This window comes from Cuculus canorus, chromosome 12 (assembly GCF_017976375.1).
Source record: "Cuculus canorus isolate bCucCan1 chromosome 12, bCucCan1.pri, whole genome shotgun sequence".
Taxonomy (NCBI): Eukaryota; Metazoa; Chordata; class Aves; order Cuculiformes; family Cuculidae; genus Cuculus; species Cuculus canorus.
In genome coordinates, this window is record NC_071412.1 from 16,424,358 (window position 1) to 16,445,686 (window position 21,329).

Genomic DNA, 21,329 nt, shown 5'->3' on the forward strand with positions numbered 1-21,329 from the left:
TAACTGTGACCTTTGGCAAAGCGCTTCAACCTCTGTTTCTTTCCCTTTATCAACCACAAGATTGCTCTAATATTCTGTGACAGGTTTTGGATGTTGGGGGCTTTCAGATAGCAAAACATTGGAGATGTTAAATAAAAACCAGCACAGAAACGGGTATATTGCAGTGCATTGCATGGCCTGTCTGAGTGTGGCTAAAGATGGTACTGAAGGGTGGGAGAAACAGGGAGATGTTGGTGCATCTTGTGGCCACATCTGCCTGCTGGGGATTTCGACATGCTGAGCGCCTCACCGCAGAGCACTTTGGTAAGATACACCAGGCATCTGGGTGATTGCAGGCTTGCGAGCCTTCATTTTATTAGGTGACGTCCAGTCTTGTCCTGTATAATTACAAGCATAACTAGGGAAAAATGCTGTGTAAGGCAGTGGGGAGTCACTGGAAGGGAGGAATTGAAGTCCTCTCTGCATTCCCCATTTCAAGACCATCTTAGTTAGGGACTCGAGATTGCAACAGCTGATGAAGTAGATGCATTGGTGATGAACACGGAAATGCTATGTGTCTCTTTGTAAGGAATAGCGAAGTCTAGTTAGATTTGGCTTTTAACAGCAGAAATAGGGAAGCATGTGATGCAAATGTGTATTTTGAAGCTGTGGTTGTACTTTGTTCTTAAACTCTGCGGTAGTGAGAATGGTGTTCGTTGTGACTCCAAGTGACTGCACTGTTCCCATGCAGAAACCTGGGTGTTGGGCAGATGACAATGACACAGTAGTTTGCATTGTACCAGGGTAGTTTCTTCTGTTTGACTGAATTGTGAAATACTCTCAAGTGGTAAGTGTTCTTGTCCAGTTAACCCTGCGTGGATGTTTAGCTCCGATACTGACAGTGCCATCCTTTTCACTTGGGTGTTTATCCTTGAATCCAAGGGTGTAGGCAGTGGGTTCCAGTAAAAAAATCACTGCATGTGCTGGTGTGCTGGGCGTGAAAGCTGACTTTGTCTGGTGCTGGTGCTAGGGAGGAAGTGCTCATGGTGATAAGTAATCTGAGCAGGACTGTGGGATAATAAATAACTGAGATTATGCAGAAGTAGGCAAGTGGCTTCTGATGATCTGTCCTGTAAAAGTACATCTGTCTCTCCAGCCGGCTCCTGCTCACATAGATGAACCGAGGGGTATCCCTCCTTCTCTTGCAGATATTTTCAGGGATCCTGTAAGGATTTAAATGGCCTGAGCTCTCTGAAGAGCAGGAATCTTTTTGTACCCTGAGGAGTCAACCCTGTGCACTTGCGGAGCTGATCATTTCTGGATTCCTGATCCATTTCCTTAAATCAATATAAATCCATTATTTGAGCCAACTTCAAAGCTGCCTTTGAACTTCTAAGAGTGAAGCTGCCTGACAAATCCAGATAAAAACCAACCCCCTTGAGTTAAATTAATTAATACTTTTACACGTGCGGAAAGAAAAGGCGTGAGGGGAAATGTTGTGTAGTGGGGGAAGCAAATGCAGTTCCTGGCATCTATGTTTACCAATTCATTTCCATTTGGCCATGTGCAAGCCAGATTTTTTAGCCCATAGGAACCTACAGCCTTGTGGGAAGAAAATGGTTTCTAAATAATATAGATTAGTTGGTAATTACATCATTGTCTCATGTGAGAGACTTTGATACTGTCAGTTCTTTGTGGTAAGTGGGTAGTAACACTGTGGTTTTGTTCAGGATCTGATACAGCTTTTTGGAATAGTGAGATTAAAAAAATGGATTATCTTTTTTTGGTAATTAAATTGTATGAAATGCTTCCCTTCATCCTCTTCTCCCCAAAATAACCGTCCAGTAGTCCCTGCACTGCAAAGAATGGGTAATATTGAAGTTTGACTGTGCTAGCACAGCTCTGCCCTCATGTGTGTACATCAATGTCTGTGAGTGAGGGATACAGGAGCCCTTTGCAGACAGCACAGCACTGTGTTTTTCTGTCAGGGCTGGTATCACTGTACAGTTCTAGTGCTGATTTTTAAATCTATGGTTTCAGTTCCAGCTTCATGTCTTTTGGTGTTGTCAGCCTACGTAATTTCCTCTCTGGAAAGTGGAAAATCTGTATCTGCTTCTTAAGCCTGCTGTAAACTTAATTAGGCAATGAAGAGTGCCTTAAAAGTGCCACCTTTTGTAGGAAGCGAGGACAATCTGTGTCTTTTGATAATCTGATACTTGTGAAAAATATTACACAGGGTTAGGATGGGGCAGTGGGTGAAGTTTGATGTTCCAGATGTAGAGGATGTAACTGTGCAATTGCAACATCTACTTTAGGAGCACCTTTAAATGGGTAAAGGTATTTTTTGAAGTTGCTGTGCAAGTCCTTGGTGCGAGGTGAGTTCTTCTGTATTTGACAGCGTCCAACTTCACATTTGTCTGTCAGCGTGCTGCTTACAGAACACATGGCCTCGCCAATTGGGAAGTGAAAAATAATTCTATAAAAATGCTAAGTAACAAATTTAGGAAGGCTGGGATTCCTCTTTTTGAGATATCTTGGGTGTACAATAAGTCTGGGCACATCACGTGTACTCCATGTTTAGGCTGTGGAAAACCATCTGATGCCAAACCTCTGACCTCTCCCAGCTGCCTATCCTGGGACGTGATGCATCACTCCCTGAGGATGTGTGTTTCTCTACCATAAAGGCAGCTCAAGGCAAGTGACTTAGATGCCTTCAGTTTTAGACATTTAAGGGAGATGCATCCTACTCAAGAATGTCAGAATTATCTTTGTCTCTGCAACTTGAATTCAAGCCTTGGAGTCCTTAGAGACATAGTTACATGCTGGCTTTAGTCCAGATCTCCTGTTGCACAGGAATGATAGAACAGCTCACGGAGGTCTTTCTAAAGAAAAGGTATCTCCATTATTCTGAGTAGAGGCAGTTGTTGTGTATATCTTCAGCTATCAGATCCCATAAATGGATTCCTTGATGCTGCAAGGTTCTTCTATGTCCCACTCAAACACTGTATCATACATTAAAGGTTCTTCAGAGATAATACCTGCTTGTCTGGAAGAATTGTGAGGAGAAGTAAAGGTCAGAAGTAGGTACTAATTCCCCAGTACTTGAGGTCTGGCTTTTTCAGAATTAGTGAACGTGTATGTTGCAACACGTCCACGTCCAGAACTTTGCTGATGCCTGTCCCGATGGTCAGGAGTCACCAGCTCTCATGTCTTTCAAGATGTACAGCCAGAAATGATGGATAGGCATGTAGTAGCTGCCTTTAGGAAGCCTGGTTAACTGATTTTTCTAGCTTAATAACAGAAATTGGAGTGAAGTTTCTTGTCTCACAAGCAGTTTTACAGCGTCTTGACAAAGAGATTGCTCATTCACTCCCTCCAGGGTCCATCCTCTTTGCCGTTGAAGTTTCCAGCTGTACAACAGACGCTGTGGAAAGGCTGTGATTAGGCACTGCACTATTCATATTTCTCAACAGTTTCATTCACTGTCTGACCTTGATTCATTTTCATATTCATCATAATTAGGATGAGGCAGGGCAGCTGGTGAAAATACCGGTGTATTATGTAATTATCATGTAATTAAAGACTGTCGTTAAGACATTTGTGCAGTAGGGAAGAGTGAAGGCTGCACAGTCAAATGTTCATGCTGGGACAGATATTCAACATCGAGAACTTCATCCTGAGACAACTAGCCTGAAGAAGTTTGTCTATTCAAGGAATAGGGTCTCGGAGAAGGAGATGTTGAACCATTTGCAAGACCAACTTCTATATTTTTCTGACATAATATTGCTCTTTGGCTGTGGATGGAATGAGGACAGGTTCCAGGTTCTTCCACTCCCTATTGAGTGGGAAGTTTCAAAGCCTGTCCGGGCTGGATTGCAGTGCTCTCCCTGTTGTAGTTTTATTTTGCATTTGAAGAGGAAAGCTTTTCCTAACAGCTGCCTTATAATGATTTCAGTTTCAATTTCTGTGTAAAATACCTCATGCTGTGGACAGAAAAAACCTAAGCATAAGAATTTAGGCCAAAGGAAGGATTAGACTAGAAATCCCTAAACCACTGTGCTCCTGATACTGGAATTAATGAGAAGCTGGTTACGTAGGTTATTTTGGGAATGCCTGCAGCCAGTGTTGCTGTGTTTATGGGGAAACATCCTCCATTCCCACTTTGCTGCGGGAGGATATGGTGGGCAGTTACTGGTTGGTATCAGACCTCCTGTGCAGCAGAGAAGCCGTTGTACTGAGAAGCCCTCTGCAATCCTGCGCTCCGCTTTCTGCATTGAGGAACAGTGTTAGCAAAAAGTCCCTCAGAGGGAGCTCCATCTCTTTGCCTACCAAGGCATCAAGCTGGAAAAAAATGTTTAAATGGAGAAGAACAGTTGGGGTGTTGTGTCAGGGGCCGGATCCTTGAATATCTCCATGCATAGAGTCTGCATCTTCAGAGGATCATCTCAGATTCATCTGACATTTGAGAACTGTTGATTGAATTGGCCTCTTTCTAATACATTAGCTTTTAAAGGCAAAAATAGCAAAAGCTTGTTCAGATTGTTCTTTTTCTGCTGTTCAGAGTGCGTGTTTCTGCTCAGCACTCAGCGTTGATGGCCAGAATTGGTTCATGCAGAGGCAACAGACTTTCAGTTTTGATTTTTTTAAGCAAATGAAGATTAGATTTTTTCAGTTTCCTTTTTAAAGTATGCATTTATTACTAAATTTCACCCCAATATTATTGGCTTGAATAAAATTTTAGTTTTGAATCAATTTTTTTGTGTAATAGTGACGGGGCTAATGTATTGGTGCTGATGTCTCCAATTCACCCCTCCCGTGGTGTGGAGTCAGGACTGCAGGGTGGTCTTTTTAACAGGTTCCCCAGTAACCAGGCTGGCTCTATACTGGGAACTTCACTGGGCACCGGGAAGTCTGGAGTGGGCAAAAGTGTGTATTTATTTACAGATCTTCCCACCTTATCTTAAGGTTAAACTTGAGCGGCACGTGCTAGAAGACATTTATAGCGAATACTCAATGTAGGCATTTGTCTTTGACACAAACACATTTTTATTTGGAGTAACTTGGAACTTTCACTGTCCTAAATCAGAGAAAAATACTGAAGTCTGGGTGAGCAGCTCTTTCAGATTTATGCAGTGTAAACTACCAACAGAAGCTGCCTTTTTTTCCCCTTTACTCTAGTGCATAAATCAGCTTTTAGGCAGTTTCCAGTCTCCTCTATGGCTGTGGCTGAGTTTCCTGCAGGGGGAGGTGCCGAGTCAGAAATGTCCCTGTTTGTTTAAATCTGCTGCTGCTATGGAGTTTCTCTGCTCTTGTGAAGCTGTTATTACACGGTAGTAGGATCACAGCTATGAATTATGGCTTTCTTGCTATCACCAGAACTGTATGGGATGGATTTTATTAATCCCAGCTGACTGTAAATAACGCGGAGCTGTATGGGTTTATTGTTTGATTTAAAGGTGTTGCAGCAGCAATTTGCAAAAGGAAAAACGGGGAAGGGGATTAAACCGAGAGAATGGCTGCAGTAAAGGGCTTTCTCTTTTTTTATGTCCATTTCACAGGTATTTGTGTACGCAGACACCAGTATCCTCACATTTGTAGAAGTGAAATATAGCACACGGCCTCCTTTGGGTGGTAGTTGTTGGAGTTGTTTTTCATTGTTACAGGGTTTTGAATACATTATGTCTCCATTTCTAGACTCTGAGGATGGATCTGGGCGTAGGAAGACCAATGTTCTGCACTGGTTTTCTTTCGGAGCTGTAATCTATTTGTATTGCTGCAGTCTCAGTAAAAGCATTAGGGGCTGTGAGTGAGGAAGAGAGTTTTTGGTTAAATTTGGCTGTGCACCAGCCTAGCTAAGAATTTGTAGGATGCTCCTTAAGGCAATCTGTTATTTTTAAATCTAAACCCCTTGATATTAGAGCTTTAAAATGCCTTCTCTCTGTTATTCATACCTTATTTTGGAAAATACAATTCCCTGGCAGGGAAATGTTGTTTATAGTAGCTATTTGAGTTTGTGCCTTATTTTAATGTCATTTTTGTTAAGAAGATACTCAGTACCTCTCTTTCACCAGTTTTACAAGCAGTAGTGTGATTCCTCGCGTAGGCAGCTTGTGAAGCTCAAGGCAAAAAGGAGATGTGCCGAGCTGGTTTCATCCTTGCCTTTCCCTCCCTATCAGTGTTTATTTAACATGGCTGTGAGAGCACTAAGCTTCATTTTGGGCTGTAACCACAGATCTGCCCACCAGTAAACCTTCCTCAAGCTCTGCAAGTGGAAATAATCGTAGCCCTGGCAATAATGTCAGCAAATGTCTCTCTCTCTTTACACTACAAATCCTCTCTCTTTACACTACAACAATTTCAAAACCCTTTTATTAAGTCTAACCCCCCCTTTTGATAGTTCATATCTAAGCTATAATTACCCAATATGAAGATGCAAGCACAAAATAATTTCCTAGGGAGGTTTACACAAAGGGAATACTCTGATTATTTATTCTCAGTCCTCTGAGAAAATTGGTAATAGGATGGATAAAGCGAAGAGTGATGCTAGCGCTGCACAGATACAAACCCGATCACCTTACGCCAATTGTGTAGGGGTTTCCACTCCAGTGGCTTCCTTAGAGGACCATTGTCAGAAAGAAAAATCACATTGCCGGAAGTCGGTTGTGCAATCAATCACTGGCCACCGAGAAGATGGAGGTCAGATGGATTCCCTTTTGAATTCAATCAAAACACTTAAAAGAAACTGGCACGTCTCTCAGCTGAGGTATTTAATCATATGTGTGGTGCCTGGCTCCTTGGTGCAGTTGCTTAATGAGAGCAGACTTTTGTAATCCCAGAAAAGAGAGGCCAAAAGATAATTATGCACGTTATAACCCCCTTTCACTCTAGACTGCCAAGTTTTTGAATAATTGCATTTTGTTGTATTGGCCCTTGAGCAGATTGATTTACAGAAGATAACTGGTTTTTTTTCACCACTACTAGAACGGTATAAACTGCTGCTTTCTAACCTGTGGTGCCTGGGTTATTTGTTAGGGCTCTGCAAAAGGTCACAAAGCAAAACGTGCCTGTGTACCTGCAGCAGGTACATGTGAGGAACCCCTGAAGTTTCATGTATTGAAAAAAGTGGAAAATCACAATTTGGGCAGCCTGATGAATGCAGCCAGATCCTCCTGGCGAGGCCAGTTCGCTGGCCTTTCCCCATGCAGAAACCTCTGTGTGGCTGGTTGGGGCAGTATGTGTTCCCAGCTCTAATTAGTGTGGGATTGCAATCCATTGTATGCCATATGGAGCTTCCAATGTTCCTGATCATCCTCGCACTTGCAAAGACTGAGACATAGTGCTGGTGCTACTTTCTGTTCTGCCCTTCATAGCAGCCCCCGTGGCCGGATCCATCCATATGGCACAGCTCAGGCCGATGGGTAATTATTAAACTTGAAAAAAATACAGGGATATTAGGACCAGAAATAATTGAATTGTTTCAGAAAGGCACAGAATGTTTTATTCTCTTCTGCCAGAGTCAGAGTCCCAGGTAGCTGGGGATTTGTATTTCCCTTTCCTTCAGGAAAAGGCAGTGACCTCTTGCACTAGGACAGTCCTTGTCGGCAGGCTGGGGAGCAAACCCAAGGGAGATAAATGCACAAGGGGTAGGTATCTCACTGCTCTCCAGGGAAAACAGAAGTGCAAGTTAAGATGGTTGTGGCTCTGGAGAGATGTGTGAATAAGTTGCATGAACTCTTTCTGCTTCTGAATACAGAGTTTGTTAATAATCCTTTACTTCCCACAGCCTTTTGTTGGGGATGAGACAAGTTCCTTTGTCAAGTTTATGAATTACCTCACAGTTTCTATGCCTTCCTCTCTTCTCTGTCTTCTATGGGTTCTGCACCAGGTTTGGTTCATGGTGTTTGTGTTGGATTTCTTCAGAGAGGGAGTCAAACTCTTCACATTTTCTTTCTGGAACAGGCTCAGGGGGTCTATGGACAGATGCGCTCCTTCTGTGCATCTTTGTGCATGTCTTGTATTCAGATATAAAATTAACTTATGTATAATCTAGACATATTTTTATTTTTTTTTTAAATACATCAGAACTGTTTGCCTTCATTAAATTTGCTTGTCTTAGGGAAAAGAAAAAATAAAAAAAAAAGGTACTGTCCCCTCAGTCAGGTTTGTTGCTATTTCCAAATGAGTTTTAGGAGCATAAAAACTCCCTCTGCTTCCCCAGTTCCACATGGTTATCTTTAGATGGGTGTATTGCTGGGGGAAGCAGAAGTGGTTCATTTCTGCAGATGTGAACGCTGTGTTTCTGGTGCACTTTGGTTGCTCTGCACACTCTCAGCCCAGCAATGTCAGGTGCCTTCTCTGCATCCTTGTCCCCTGTGATGCAGAAGGCTGGCGGTGTCTGTGCTACCCTTTCTTCTGCAGCTTGGTACTTTGCTCAGCATTCGCTCTGACGTTCAGTATCTCTTCCATTCCAGCCCTGTGCTCAGCAGGCGTTTCCATAGTGTGGGAGTGGAGTATCATGTCCCTCTTGTCTTAGAAGTGTGAAAAAGCTCTTTCCTTCAGAAGTTGAACTACCCATCTTCCATCTGCTCGCTGATGTACTGTCCTCTTAACTTAGCCCCAAACGTGCGTGTAGGCTCTTAACAATTTGGTCTCTCCCGACTCAGCTGGCAGCACAGCCCGGTCAGCTTGCTTTTCTATATATTTTAATGTTTATGGTGCTCTCTGTTTCTTCTTAACCTCCCAGTAAGGCATGTGCTACAAGCAGTATCTAAGAGCAGGTAGGATATGTCTGAGGGTCTTCTGATTAATTTAAGATGTTTTCATTGTATGTAATGATCTGGGATTTTGTAATTTTAGGGTGTCTTGGTAGACACAAAATGGAAAAGTATACTTTAGTTTTGACTGCAATAAAAATCTTTACTGTTAAATAGATATTTTGCAATGTCTACTCTTAAATCCATGCTTACAAAAGCAAGCAGGAATTGTCCAAGACACATGGCTGGTTCAGAATTTCCCATTGGATAGTGGCACCAGGACACACTACACAGGAAGAGCTCACCAGTCTGGTGGCTTTCTGCAGCTCATTTCTAGCATCCCCAAGTGCTCTGTTTCTCAGAAAAGAAAGTTCTGTCTAACCCGAGCCCCTGTAGTAACTACACAGGGAAGTCGTTACAAAGCCATTAATGAATTAGGTAATGCCTCAATGGAGTTCAGAATAGCAGCTCTCCAGACTCTACATGAAATTGTGCTTTTTCAATCACTTTGTAGCTATTTAGACAGCCTCTTAACTCTTCTCTTCATGGTTTTGCTGTAAGAAGGACAAGTGGAAAACATGAAGTCATCAGAAATCAGTGAATCTGCTCTGGGAATAGGGATGTTAGAATGCCTTACAAAGATCCAGATATCACACAGTAAAGCAGATTTTGAGAACACTTGGGTCCCTGATCTGTGCGTTTTGGTAGGCTTAGCTTGTTTGGATTACTTTTTTGTTTGGACTGTGATTTTTTCTGTTTGTTTTTAGGGTAGCTGAACCTTCTGTATAAGGTATTTGACCTTAAGTTGCTGGTGTTTACACTTAAATCTCAGCTCCATCTTAATATAAACCTGGCTGGTTATTCTAGAACTTAAAAAAAGGAATAATAACCAAACCCAGAAAGTCTTTACAAATATTATTTTCATCAGAAGAAGAAATTCTAGTTGTTTGGAAGTGCTCTCAATGATCCTAGATGTGGTGTGAATTGTAGAGGAGAGCCTAGCAGGCTTGAGAGATGTGTTTGGTTCTAGCCGCAGGTGCAGTCCTTGTGTGATTAAAGCTCAGTGTTTCTGACAGATAATGACACTGCACTGATAACGCCTGCCGACGTGATTCAGTCCTTCCAGCTGCAGAGTTTCTTACGCTGGCCATGACCCGTGTTGCCAGCTGGCAGAGGAGGCTCTGCAGTGCTTCATATGGTACTGTCTGCTCTGGGCTGCTGGAAACCAGCCTGCCTCTCCCTTGGTGGTGTGGGTCTTTGCGGGGCCGGGAGAAGGTGGCCTGGTGTTGTGTTGCCCACATGCTGCCCCGGCTCCTGCGACAGTCCTCGCCTTGCTTTGCTTCGGCACTTCTGTCATAATATTGACTTGCAAACATATAGCTTTTTTTTGTCAGTTGCTATGGTTACCTCTCAGCTACCCGCATCTGAACTGTGGAAATGAGTAACAAGCAATGCATTTCAAGCCTTAATGAAATGCACAGCAGTGTGTTAAACTTTTAAGCCCAACAGGAATATCACTAAGCAACATCCATTCGTGATTTGCCATAATTACTGCTGCAAGCTCCTTGGGATTGAAATGCTGAAGCACAGGTCTTTCTCCTCTACTGCATCAAATACATTTTTCTGCCAGGAGCTTCACAGCATCTCAGACCTGTGATGTTTCGTAGTCCCTTCACAGTTTCAAAGAACTAAGTTTGACCTCTCTAAATTATTTACACTTTCAGACAGACGACGTCTCCAAAATCCCTGTTTGCGTGTATCGCCCATTTCCTTCTCATTCACTCCCACAAATTTATTTTAAAGATTTTTGATTCTCCTGCCCTAGTTCCAAAAGGTGAACCCTGCTTGTTTCCTCCAAGCTGCTTCTTGCATATTTGGAAGAACCAATCCCACCACACCAGCGTTTGTGTTGAATTAAAATGTGCACGCAGTTGGTGCTTGGAGCTGTTTGCTCCAGTAACTGCACCAGAAGAAGCCAATATCTCAAGTCTTTTGAGGGGTGTGTTTTCTGCTAAGGAGAGATGTGTTTTCTGCTAAGAAAATTATTTAGGGACCCCCTTATTTAGGGTGTTATCTTGAACAATGCGTTTTATCCATCAGTTTGAGAAGTGAAATGAAACCAGATGTTGTTTATATGTTCACACTCCAGCTTCAAGTCAAGTGATTAATGGCACTGCCCAGTGCAGTTGTGGTTCTTGAATTCGTTGTGCTTGCAGGTGGGGCACTTCAGAATATCTCTGTGCTGTGACTACCATCTGCGCATCAGGCTGATTTCCTGCCTTCTGTTAATGTTTTACATGTAGCATCAGATTTACCACCCCTGGAGAGGAGGAACTGGTTGATCTATCTTCTGTATGTTCGCAGAGACTACGATGAGTGTAAGGTAAGAGCTGCCTTTGAGGCTTTGCATTAGAAGTATTCTGCTAGCATTATAAAATGATAGTCTTCATTCCACTTTGCAAACCACCCTCTTTCCTGATTTCTTTTGGAATAAGAGGACCAGGAGAACATACAGGTAAAATTAATGTTCTCAGATCCTTGCTGCCTTCAGTATTCATATGTGCAGTTCTTTGGACCTCAGGATGTCTTTGGGAGGGGAAAAATGGAAAGAATTGGAAACCTCTCTTGTTCCAAGTGATGGATAGGGTCTTCCAGACTGATAATAACACAGTTCCACATTGCAGGTCTCTCTGGTACTACAGAGACGCTATGAAAAACACTTCAATTGAGTAAAACATTATTACCAAGTCTGAAAACACAGATCTTCATTACCTTTGAACAAAACCCTTTCATTTTACGCATGATACATTGTACCCTTTAATTTCTCTTGGGTTTGGTAGGTAGCTTGGAAGTGGTTGTTTGCTTTGGGATTGTAACAGTGAGTGCATTAAGGAAACAGCAAATCTATTAAATGGCACTTTATCATGACAAAATGAACACGTGTGCTTGAAGATACTGTGTGCCAGTGGGCAAGAGGAGGGGAATAAGAGGTGCCTTTCTGTTTCTGTATGTGCAAAGAAGATCTGAAAGGACTTTTTCCCTTCTGAAACACGAGGGTTTGTTAGGACTTGTCTCTCTCTGCTGGAGAACTCCTGGGGGTGCTTATGAAAGTGGCGGGCTGGAGGAAATTAATTTAGCTTTCAATTAATGGAGCTGGAGGGTTGTATCAGTAGCAGAGTGATTTCTTCTCAGATCTTGGTTTAAATAGATATAAACAGAAGTTGGACTAGCAATCTAAATAAAAAGTTGTTTCCCTTTTCTGTTGATGTGACTGCATTTTTTTTGGTCTCTGATTGTGTACGCTTACTGATTCTGTGATGTGATGTAGAATCAGAGTGCAGAAAAGCTCTACAGCTCAGGAAAACAGAGAAAATAACCAAGTGGATGGTACAGTGGCAACATTGACTTCTCCATGTCTTCATCAGTCATGAAAGCAAGCAAAATATGGAGAAAAATGGAGAGAAGACAGCTAATACTCTTTTTAACTTAGCAGGCGGGCTTTGCAGTAGCTGTCACAGTAAAAGGCAGCAAAGCCTTTCCTCAGGGCTCACAAACCAGAGCTTTTGCAGTGAAGTTGGAAGAGTTTGGCACCAGACCATAGCAGGTTACATCACCTACATCCTTTCGCCCAGATGTGACAGGATGTGTGCCAGAGGCTGGGATTTGTCCCAAAGAAGACAGGAACCTCAGCATGAGAGGATGCCTCTTCAGTCACTGAGCAGTGACAAGTGCACCCAAAAGGCAATTCAGCTCTTTAGTGGGCTGGGCTGTCCTCTGGTAGTCGCTGTCTCTCTGCTGCTGTGGTGTGGGGCTATGGATCTAATCTGGATGCCTCAAGTGCTTGTCCTTGTATGGGATAAGCAAAGAAAGTCCAAAACATGCTGTTTGGGGCTAATGCCTTTAAAAATGAAAGAGGTACTCATTGTAAATGCCTTAATTTCTGTATAGTTTGGGCATCCGTTGAAGTCCATTAATTTTTCCTCAGGACTCGGGGAAGAAACGAGTGAGTTGTGATGCTGTTAATTTTAGCCTGAATCCTTCTAGACCCTCTTTGCCACACAGTCCTTTGAAATACCTCCTCTCTAACATGGCTTTAAAAGCTCCCATGTTTGTACATGACAAAATGAGAAAAATTAAACAAAAGACAATGGTTTGCTGAGCAACATTACCGCCCCAAAGGGAAGGCATTAAGTTGATTTTAACCCTTATAGTGCTGCTCCTGTGTCTATTTTGGTGTGGCCAAGCTTTTGACAGATTTTTGGTGCTTGTGAGGGATTAATAACGCTGGCTGTTTGCTCTGCCTCTTCCCTTACCCAGTGAGATGCAAGGCAAACATTGCCCGGAGCCTGCAGCTGCAGCATCCTCTGTGATCACAGAGGCAGAGAGGAGTGGAGGGACAAGCCCTGGTAAACAGCGATCATCACTCAGGCCTTGCTCTTTGCATGCAAAGCCAATAAATGATGTTTTCTGCTTACTGCATCAATGCCAGCCTTGCCCTTTAACCGTTTTTCACAACGGAAATCTTCCACTTCTCTTATGTGCGAGGAAGGAATTATTAAAATTAGCAGATGCTTTTAATTAATGAAAATCATTCATGCGGGTTGGTCTCCTGCCAGTATGTCTAAATTCTGTCGACAAGTTAAATAAACTTGGGAGCAAAAGCTGGGATTACAGATCATATTTCTCAGCCCAAGGCCTTTTGCTATGGGATTTTTTAGGGTTTATGGAATTAATCAGATTTCTAAAAGATAGCTCTCTGTTGCCCTCTCTTGCTCTGAGAAACTGGTTTTATGCAGATGAAGCAATAGAGAGCATCCATATTCCAGAGGTGCCTGATTACGTCTGAGTTACCTGTCATGTAATGGTGTACTTTGTAAACCATGAGATATTGGCAGATACAGATCTGAGGGGCAGAGCAGTGCAGTCTTGTTCTTCCTTTTCCTTCCCCTCTTTAGTTTCTTTTTGTGAGTGAGGACTCTCAGCAGTGACCCTCCTCGCCTTCACCCCACTTTCCTTGCACCTGCTAGATTTGAGGTTCATTTTTTTCATTGTTTTCAGGTCCCTCATTTGTATCTGTCTCGGAGGCAGGGGATACTGGTCATACACTTGACAGAGCTGCCAGATGAGCACCAGGTTATTGACAGCCCAGAAGCCGTGCTTTCTTCCCTTTGTCTCTTCCACTTCTGAGCAAAAGAGGAGTCTCGGAGTAGAAATGATGTGCATGGTTCATAGCCACGGTGCTCATCCTCCCAAAGGTCGCTCTCTGTGGCCAGTTTTGTAATTTCGGGTCATGTGTGACTATGGAATACGGATCCGCACCAGACACTGCCAGCTGCATGAATGCAGCCAGCAAGAATTTACATTTTTATCGGGTTTTTCCCCTTCCTTTTCCCACATACTCGTCATTTGTTCATTTGGCTTTCATTGACTCAGCTGCAGTTGCTCCAATTCAATTTATTTCCTCAGAAAGAGCCTAGAGTAGAGACCCTTATCAGCAGAGGATGCTTTCCAAGATTCCTTGTGGCATTTTCCCCAGGTAATATCTAATTATCTTTGGTATGAAGGGAGAAATACTGAAAATGGCTTCAGTGTTCCTGGCGCAGAGCTCTTCACACAGGACGATGAGCTTGCCCTCTCCTGTGCACTCTTGTAGTCATCCCAACTGCAGTCCAGTGCCTTTACTGTCTGTGGGATTGTGGTTTCTGTAACTGAACCCAAATCTTGCCATTAGCTTTGTTAAAATGATACAAGTTTACAACTTTTATAGCATTTTCCTGGAGTATATGACAGCAATTAGCTATAAGTTCTTTGTCAATATTGACTTCTCCAAGCGCAGATTCTGATTAAATGAATTTTGTCGTTCTCATGTCCTGTGTGACCACTGTTGCCACCACATGAGGAAGAACTGTCTCCATTAGCCTGCTGCATGATGTTCTAATTCAAGTTATTGTAGAGCGATCTGTAATAAGCACAGATACAACACAGCTATAGGTAGCATTCTCCAAATCAAGGTTGCAGAAGGTATTTGGTCAGTGGGAAATTAATTTTCTTCCATAGGGAATGCTTTTATTAAAATATTTGAAGAGTTTATATTCTTCTGAAGGCTGCCATGCTGCAGTTTACTCATGGGGTGACAGTGAAGCAGCTAATGGGCTTTTTGATGAGTGAGACCATGTTTGGTATGTACTCTGTACTTTTGTCATTTCAGGCTGTCATCAAAGAGCAGCTCCAGGAGTCCCATGGGCTGTGTGAATATGCAGTCTATGTTCAAGGTATGTTGTAGGAGACCTCCGAAAGTCTGAATTTTGATAAAGCAAGTTACTTTTTTTATTTGAGACAAAATTTTGGCTTGAGAGACAGCGAGCAATAGAGGGAGCAAATGATAGAAACATAAAATTAAGATGTTAAAAATATTTGGCTTCTTTTCCATTTGCTAGGTCTAGTTTTGAAGTTTATGATTTTCACATGAATGGGCGAATTGAGTTTTCTGGTTTGTCCCTATCAGTGGGTTTGTCACCGGTTCTTCCTTGGACTGTGGGCTCCTGGCCTTCAGTGTACTGGTGTGTGTTTGGGCTGTGTGTTTGATTGTGTTGCAGATGGGTGCTTTCTGCCTGAGCTGCCTGCCTCAGGTGACTGTTGCCTTACTGTTTCTTTTAAGGATGGTCGTCTTCTTCCTCTCCTGCTGTCTGTCTTCTAAAAAATGTGTCCCAAAACTTGACATTGCAATTGAAAGCACTGTGGTGGGGGGGCTGCTGAGATTTGCTGGTCAAGGACAAACTGCAGCCTGTGGAAGTGGGGAGGGGGAGAAATCCAGGCTGCATCTTAACGAGCAGGGTTTAGAACAGCCTTTATTCTAAAGAACAGAAGTTTTTTCCTTTGCATATATTGTCATCCTGCCCTCAGACACAGCTTCTGCCTGCAGTTGCTGCAGGAGGGGGTGAAAGCAGATAAGCGTTTTTATATCTGTACTCCCCCTTCTTTCCCTGCTGCCAGAGAGGCACGTTTTTCCTGCAGATAATGGACTAATTTGCCTGGTATCTGTTGTCTTACAGCTTTGATATTTCGCTTGGAGGGGAAAATTCAAGAATCTCTTGAACTTTTCCAGACATGTTCCATTCTGAACCCTCGAAGCGCTGACAACCTCAAGCAGGTGGCACGATCACTGTGAGTGGTGTGTTTTATTGTTTCTCTTTGATGTGCCACCCAGGACCTTCCATGTTTTGTTTTTTCTGCCAGGCATCAAGCAAAATCCCAGGCTGCTTAATTCCAAACATGCTTCCCCCTTATCAACAGTTGTGTTGGCTTCCGGAAGCGTGGGCTACCCTTAAAAGCAGGATCTTTTATCTGCTTGGCTGCCATTGTGTTTTCTTTTTCTTTATGCTTTAAGCAAGAGAGGTAACACACAGATTTCTAGCTCCAGAGTTAAGGGTCCTGGCTTGGGCTGTGTAAATTTGCCCTACAGACCTCTTTCTGTCGCTGGGTGTCTGGTTAGATTACCTGTCTTTTTCCTTGGAGACAAAGGCAGGCTGCGGAGCCTGTGAGTTCATTCCTTGCGTCTCCAGTAATGTCAGGCAGAGCCTCTCCACGATTGATGACCTTGGCCCTGAAAGGGACCTGTGCCCAGGCTGTAATATCTCTGAGACTTTGAATTTCTCAGGGCTTCCCATGCTGGTCTGTGGAGGACTAGCAAGTAGTGTCGTTTCTCACTGGTAAAGGTGACAGTGATTGCATAGCAGGGTTTCAGAGCAAGAAAAAAAATAAACATTGAAATGCTTTCACAGGTTTCTTTTGGGGAAACACAAGGCGGCCATTGAAGTGTACAATGAAGCAGCAAAACTTGATGAAAAGGACTGGGTAAGTGTTGCGCGGAGTTGCAGTTGATTGTAGGTTGCAGTTGTATCTGTGGTTTTATGAGGACAGCTGCAAACTTATTCCAAGCAGTGGTGAGCTGACTCTCCCTGTTGTCTGAGCAGAGGAGGAGCTGCAGGCGTTCCCTTTTAGCACAGGTAAGCCTCTGCAGCGCCTGGTTTGGATCACAGGAGCAAGGCATCATTTCTACCTGCAAAATCCCACCTCTTTTCATGGGGCAGCAAATTGAGTGACATGTTTGAGCTGTGCAGAGTCTCAGTATTAACACAGATGTATGTGGTACCAAGAGCGAAATTAAATACAAGTTAGGAAAGATAGGAAGTAGCTCCCTGTTCGGAAACCCTCGGTTATCGTTAAAACTTTCTTCAGTAATTGGAAATCCTTTTGTAATGCAAAACAACATTGAGAAAGATCACACTCAGACAAGCTGAGAGGATTACTTGTTACCTACCAAGCATTACCTGTCTTGGCAAATTATAGGCTGATAGCTACAGGAACAATAATTAAATTAGCTCTCCCATATAGGAAGACCAAAAATGAAGGAAGAAAGTTGTAAAGGGAGACGTTTGACAGAATCATTTAGGTTGGAAAAGGCCTTTGAGATCATCAAGTCCAACAGTAAACTTCACACTGCTAAATTCGCCACTAAACCATGTCTCTAAGCAACAGTGGGTGAGAGGAGAGGGGCCGTGGCTTGCAGTTAGCTGTGGGCAGCTGTCTGCAGGTGACTGTGCTGCCCACAGACGTGTTGTTTCTAGGATAGACTTGCTATGTGTGGTGTCATTCCCTAAGATGTCAGGCACTCACTGACTTTAGCTGTGCTTTTGGTGCTCAGTACATCTAAAATTCAGGCTCGATACAGGATCCTGCTTATCCTGTGCCAGGCAACTCATAAACTTTTTGTGCCATGGGTTTTCTTTCAAGCCTGCATTCCCTTAGCTAACTGAGCTACCGCAGTTTGCTCAGTTTACAGGGCAGCAGGCAGAATTCAGTGGGTATTTGGATGAGTTATTTCCCATAGCTGGCTCAGCAGTGGAAGCAGCGCCAGGCTGTGTTCTTCCCTTGCGCTTTCTTTCTGCAAGCCGTAGTAACCAGGTGTTACCGACTCATTACTGTTCTCCACAGTTGGAGAGACTGTGTGGAGGAAAATATCATTCTAAGAGGGTTAATGAGGAAATAAGAGGGTTTCTTCATAAAGGTCAAGACTGTTTAAACTGATGAAGCAATGAAATGCTCACCAGAATAGAAATGAGGGATTGGTGGACCTTGCTTTTCAGCTCCCCAAGATGTACCGGGGTGAGGAAGGTGCACGTAACTTATCTGTTAAACTGTTGGTGATGGGTTGGAGGCATGATTGTTCCCTGCAGTGTCATCAGAGTGTTTAGGGTCCCTAAGTGACTCTCCTACTTTTTTTGCAAATGTGTTTAAGATGCCGAAGGGCTATGAGCCTTTCTGGTGCTCGACTTCTATTTTGGAAAATGAAGCACATCTCCAAGTTTTGTCTGGCTGGGTGCAGCCTAATGACTGTGTGGGCAGGTTGAGAGCTACCCATAAGAGCACCTTACTTGGCTGCAGGGACCTCTCTGGGAACCGTCACATCTCAGTGAAGAAACCAGTCTTTGCCTCTTTTTCTCTGGAGAGGCCATCCTTATTTCTGTGTTTTTTTGTCTCGGTGGCCTGTAGTTTGATGTGTAAGTCACACTTAAGCTCTGCAGGCTCCTGGAGCAACTTGAATTTACAGGTTTATTTGACCTACAAAGCAAGAAGGGAGTGGGCAGGCGCAGGGATTTCCTTGCCCAGGTCAGTGGTGACTCAGCACTGACAGATTATGTAGTGTGTGTCTCAAATCTCATGCTGATTTGTTTTTGAGATTTCACTGTGTTCTTTTACAGGAGATCAGCCACAACCTGGGTGTGTGCTACATGTACCTGAAACACTTCAACAAGGTAATGCAAATGCTCGTCTTATCCACCTGGCAAATAGGAATCAGCTTTTCCAGAAATCTCACTCTCTCTGGTAGTCTGAAGTGGGTCATTTACAATGATAGGTATCAAGGAAGTTTTTTTCCTTTCAACATTTGTTTCTGGGAGCAAAAGTTTATGAGCTGTCTCTGTTTCCACGTATGTGTTGAGTTAGTTTGAGTCTGCTGCAAGTCAATGCAGTCAGATCGGAGTGAAAGTGAGGTTAGCCTTGTTGCTGGCCAGGAGGCTTCTCTGAACCAGGGTTTTTCAAACAGTATTTATGTTTTTAAAAGGAGTGTTTGAGAAACCTCAAAGAGCTGCCTGAAACTAGACAGAAAACCAGCTGTGCTCCAACAAGAGTTGCTTCTGTTTCTGAGCCTTTCAAAAACAGAGCCATAAACACTGCTGGTTTTGTGAGGAGCAGCAGTTTGTAGGGCATGCCAGCTCCTCCTTCTTGAAGAAGTGGTATGATGGTAAAGACCCAAAGTGTTTCCCCAGCATACAGCTCAAACTGCTGCACCTTGTGCAGAGGGTTTCTGAAGGAAAACTTGCTGCCCTTGGGTCTGACAGGATTCAGTGAGCCGAGTTATGAGGCTGGTTTGCTGGACATGCATCAGGCACCTTTTTTCCTCCATGGAAAGGGTTTGCTTCTGTGTGAGAAACTCCTTTGCACCAAGCCTGGAGCAAAAGTCATGAAAGAGCATAGCTGCAGTGTGGGCAGCACTAACTTTATGAGCTTTGTACCTAATAAAGAGCTTCTTGGAAGCTTGAAATGGAGTTTTGTTCTGAGGTCTGAGCATGCCATACCCAGCTCTCCAGTTAACCCTCTCCTAGGTGCTTGTGGTGAGCATGGACTGTGTCTGATCCTGTGGAGCTACTTTGTAAGGGATAAAACCAGCATTTAGAAAACTTTTATTCCCAGTTTGGACCAGCTGCTCCTTTTTCTGGCAGAGTGCTGTGGCCCTTGCAGCCCACCATTGCTATGTTCCCTGTTTGAAGCATCACTGTAAAGCCAGAAGCTTTGGAGTATAGTTTCATACCTGAGATTTGTTCAGTAATGCCTCCAAAGTGGAACCTGCTGACTTCTCAGCTTTTTCCTGCATCTGAGAGGTACCAGTCACCCTGGGCAGCAGTACTTCCGTGAGGACGTCTAAAACATAATGAAGCCTTTGGGGATGGCCATGTCTTCAGTAGTTCCTGGTAACAAATATCCCATATTGCATAATTCCTTTACTGTGTGAGCATTTGTATCTCTAATATACCTGTTGTTCAGAGACAGCAAACATACTTTGCTGTCCTGCTGGATGGTCCTGAGGACATGAGAGGAAGATATGCTCAGAGTGTCTCCTGTTGGGGATCAGTGTGGGTCTTACAAGAGCTGCTTCACTCCTCTTGTTCGCTTGGAAAACCATGCTCATTGTTTGAATAAGCATTTCAGTGAAGAATAAACTGTAATGTGCCTGTGAACAAATCTGGAGATTCCCTCAAACCAAACAGATTCAAATGCAAGAACAGGCCTGTGCTCCTCTCCTCCTTTGGAGGTCACTGCCTCTTGGCTTGGTTTGAAGCTCTCCATGTTGCTTTTTTCTGTCCCTGAAAGCATGTGGCTCATGATGCAGAACTCGTTTCAGCAATTAACTGGGCTTGGTTTTGCTGGCAGGGTTCCCGAACTCAGGGGTGTTAGCAGATCCCTTCGCTAGCTGCTATGGATTGCCCGTGGGCGGTTGCTTCACTGAGGTCTCTGTAATCACTTACTGTTTTTTTTATTCTTTCTGATTGTGTGTTTAGGCACGAGACCAGCTGAACCATGCCCTGGAGCTCAACAGGCACGATCTGACTTACATGATGCTGGGGAAGATTCACCTACTTGAGGGGCAGACGGATAAAGCTATTGAAGTCTATAAGAAAGCTGTAGAGTAAGAATACGTCCCTTTTTCTATCTGCCCACATCCCATCATATGCCAAGAGAAACTTGATTGGTGTCCCAGATCTGAATTGAGGACATGATTAAAAACCTAATGGTAATTATAGTGTCTCTGTGCAAAGCTGGCACTTTCAGGCTCTTCAGCCGTCTTTGCTCTCAGCTGCAGTCCTCCTTCTGCTGACAGCGTGTCAGGGATGAAGGAGCTGTTTGAAGGTCTGCCAGAAGAGAGGGGAAAAACAAATGGACAGAGATGCCTGAGAGCAAACCTACCCAAAACTGACTTCGTAAATCACAAGAGTTTATCTACCAAAAATATCTGCCCCAGGGTGGCTCTCTAACCCTGATTGTCGCTCAAAAATCGGTTTGCTGGGTTTCACAAACTGTTTTCATTGGAGTGATTTGTGTTTGAAAGCATGTGAGCAGGCAGACTAGAGACAGGTTGGTGCATGGTGACTTTCTCCTACCCAGTCACTGAATCTCAGTATCGATCTATCTTGTTTTAGGGTATTCCTGATTTACCAGTGTTTTAAAGTGTAGTTTTATAATGGAGGGAATGGCTGCTTTCTGTCAGTTTATTGGGTTGGGTAGGCATTTGGACTAATCTAGAATGTTTATTACGTCAATAATCCTTGCTAAGCATCTTACCAGGTTTATGTATCTTACCTCAGTGCTCCCCTGCTCTCCCTTCTGCCTCACTCCCATTTATTTCTCTTTTCTTTTGTTCTCAACTGCCTATTACATTGTGCCTGCTGTTACCACTCTGGTCGTTGCTCTATGTTTATGCACCATCAGGCACAGGCAGTTTTTGTCCAGGTTGAGGTTTAAAGGTGCCACTGTGAGTGT

At 43.5% G+C, this 21,329-nt stretch overlaps 1 protein-coding gene across 2 annotated transcripts in view; it reads left to right on the forward strand.

Moving 5' to 3' along the window:
• Window positions 1-21,329, forward strand: part of BBS4 (Bardet-Biedl syndrome 4) — a 40,835-nt gene that overhangs the window by 6,985 nt on the left and 12,521 nt on the right. For both annotated transcript variants that reach the window (XM_054077569.1, XM_054077568.1), the window contains 6 exons: window positions 11,036-11,115; window positions 14,941-15,004; window positions 15,785-15,896; window positions 16,514-16,586; window positions 18,494-18,547; window positions 20,351-20,478. In XM_054077569.1, coding sequence (XP_053933544.1) covers window positions 11,036-11,115; window positions 14,941-15,004; window positions 15,785-15,896; window positions 16,514-16,586; window positions 18,494-18,547; window positions 20,351-20,478 — 511 coding nt within the window. The remainder of the gene's footprint in view (window positions 1-11,035; window positions 11,116-14,940; window positions 15,005-15,784; window positions 15,897-16,513; window positions 16,587-18,493; window positions 18,548-20,350; window positions 20,479-21,329) is intronic.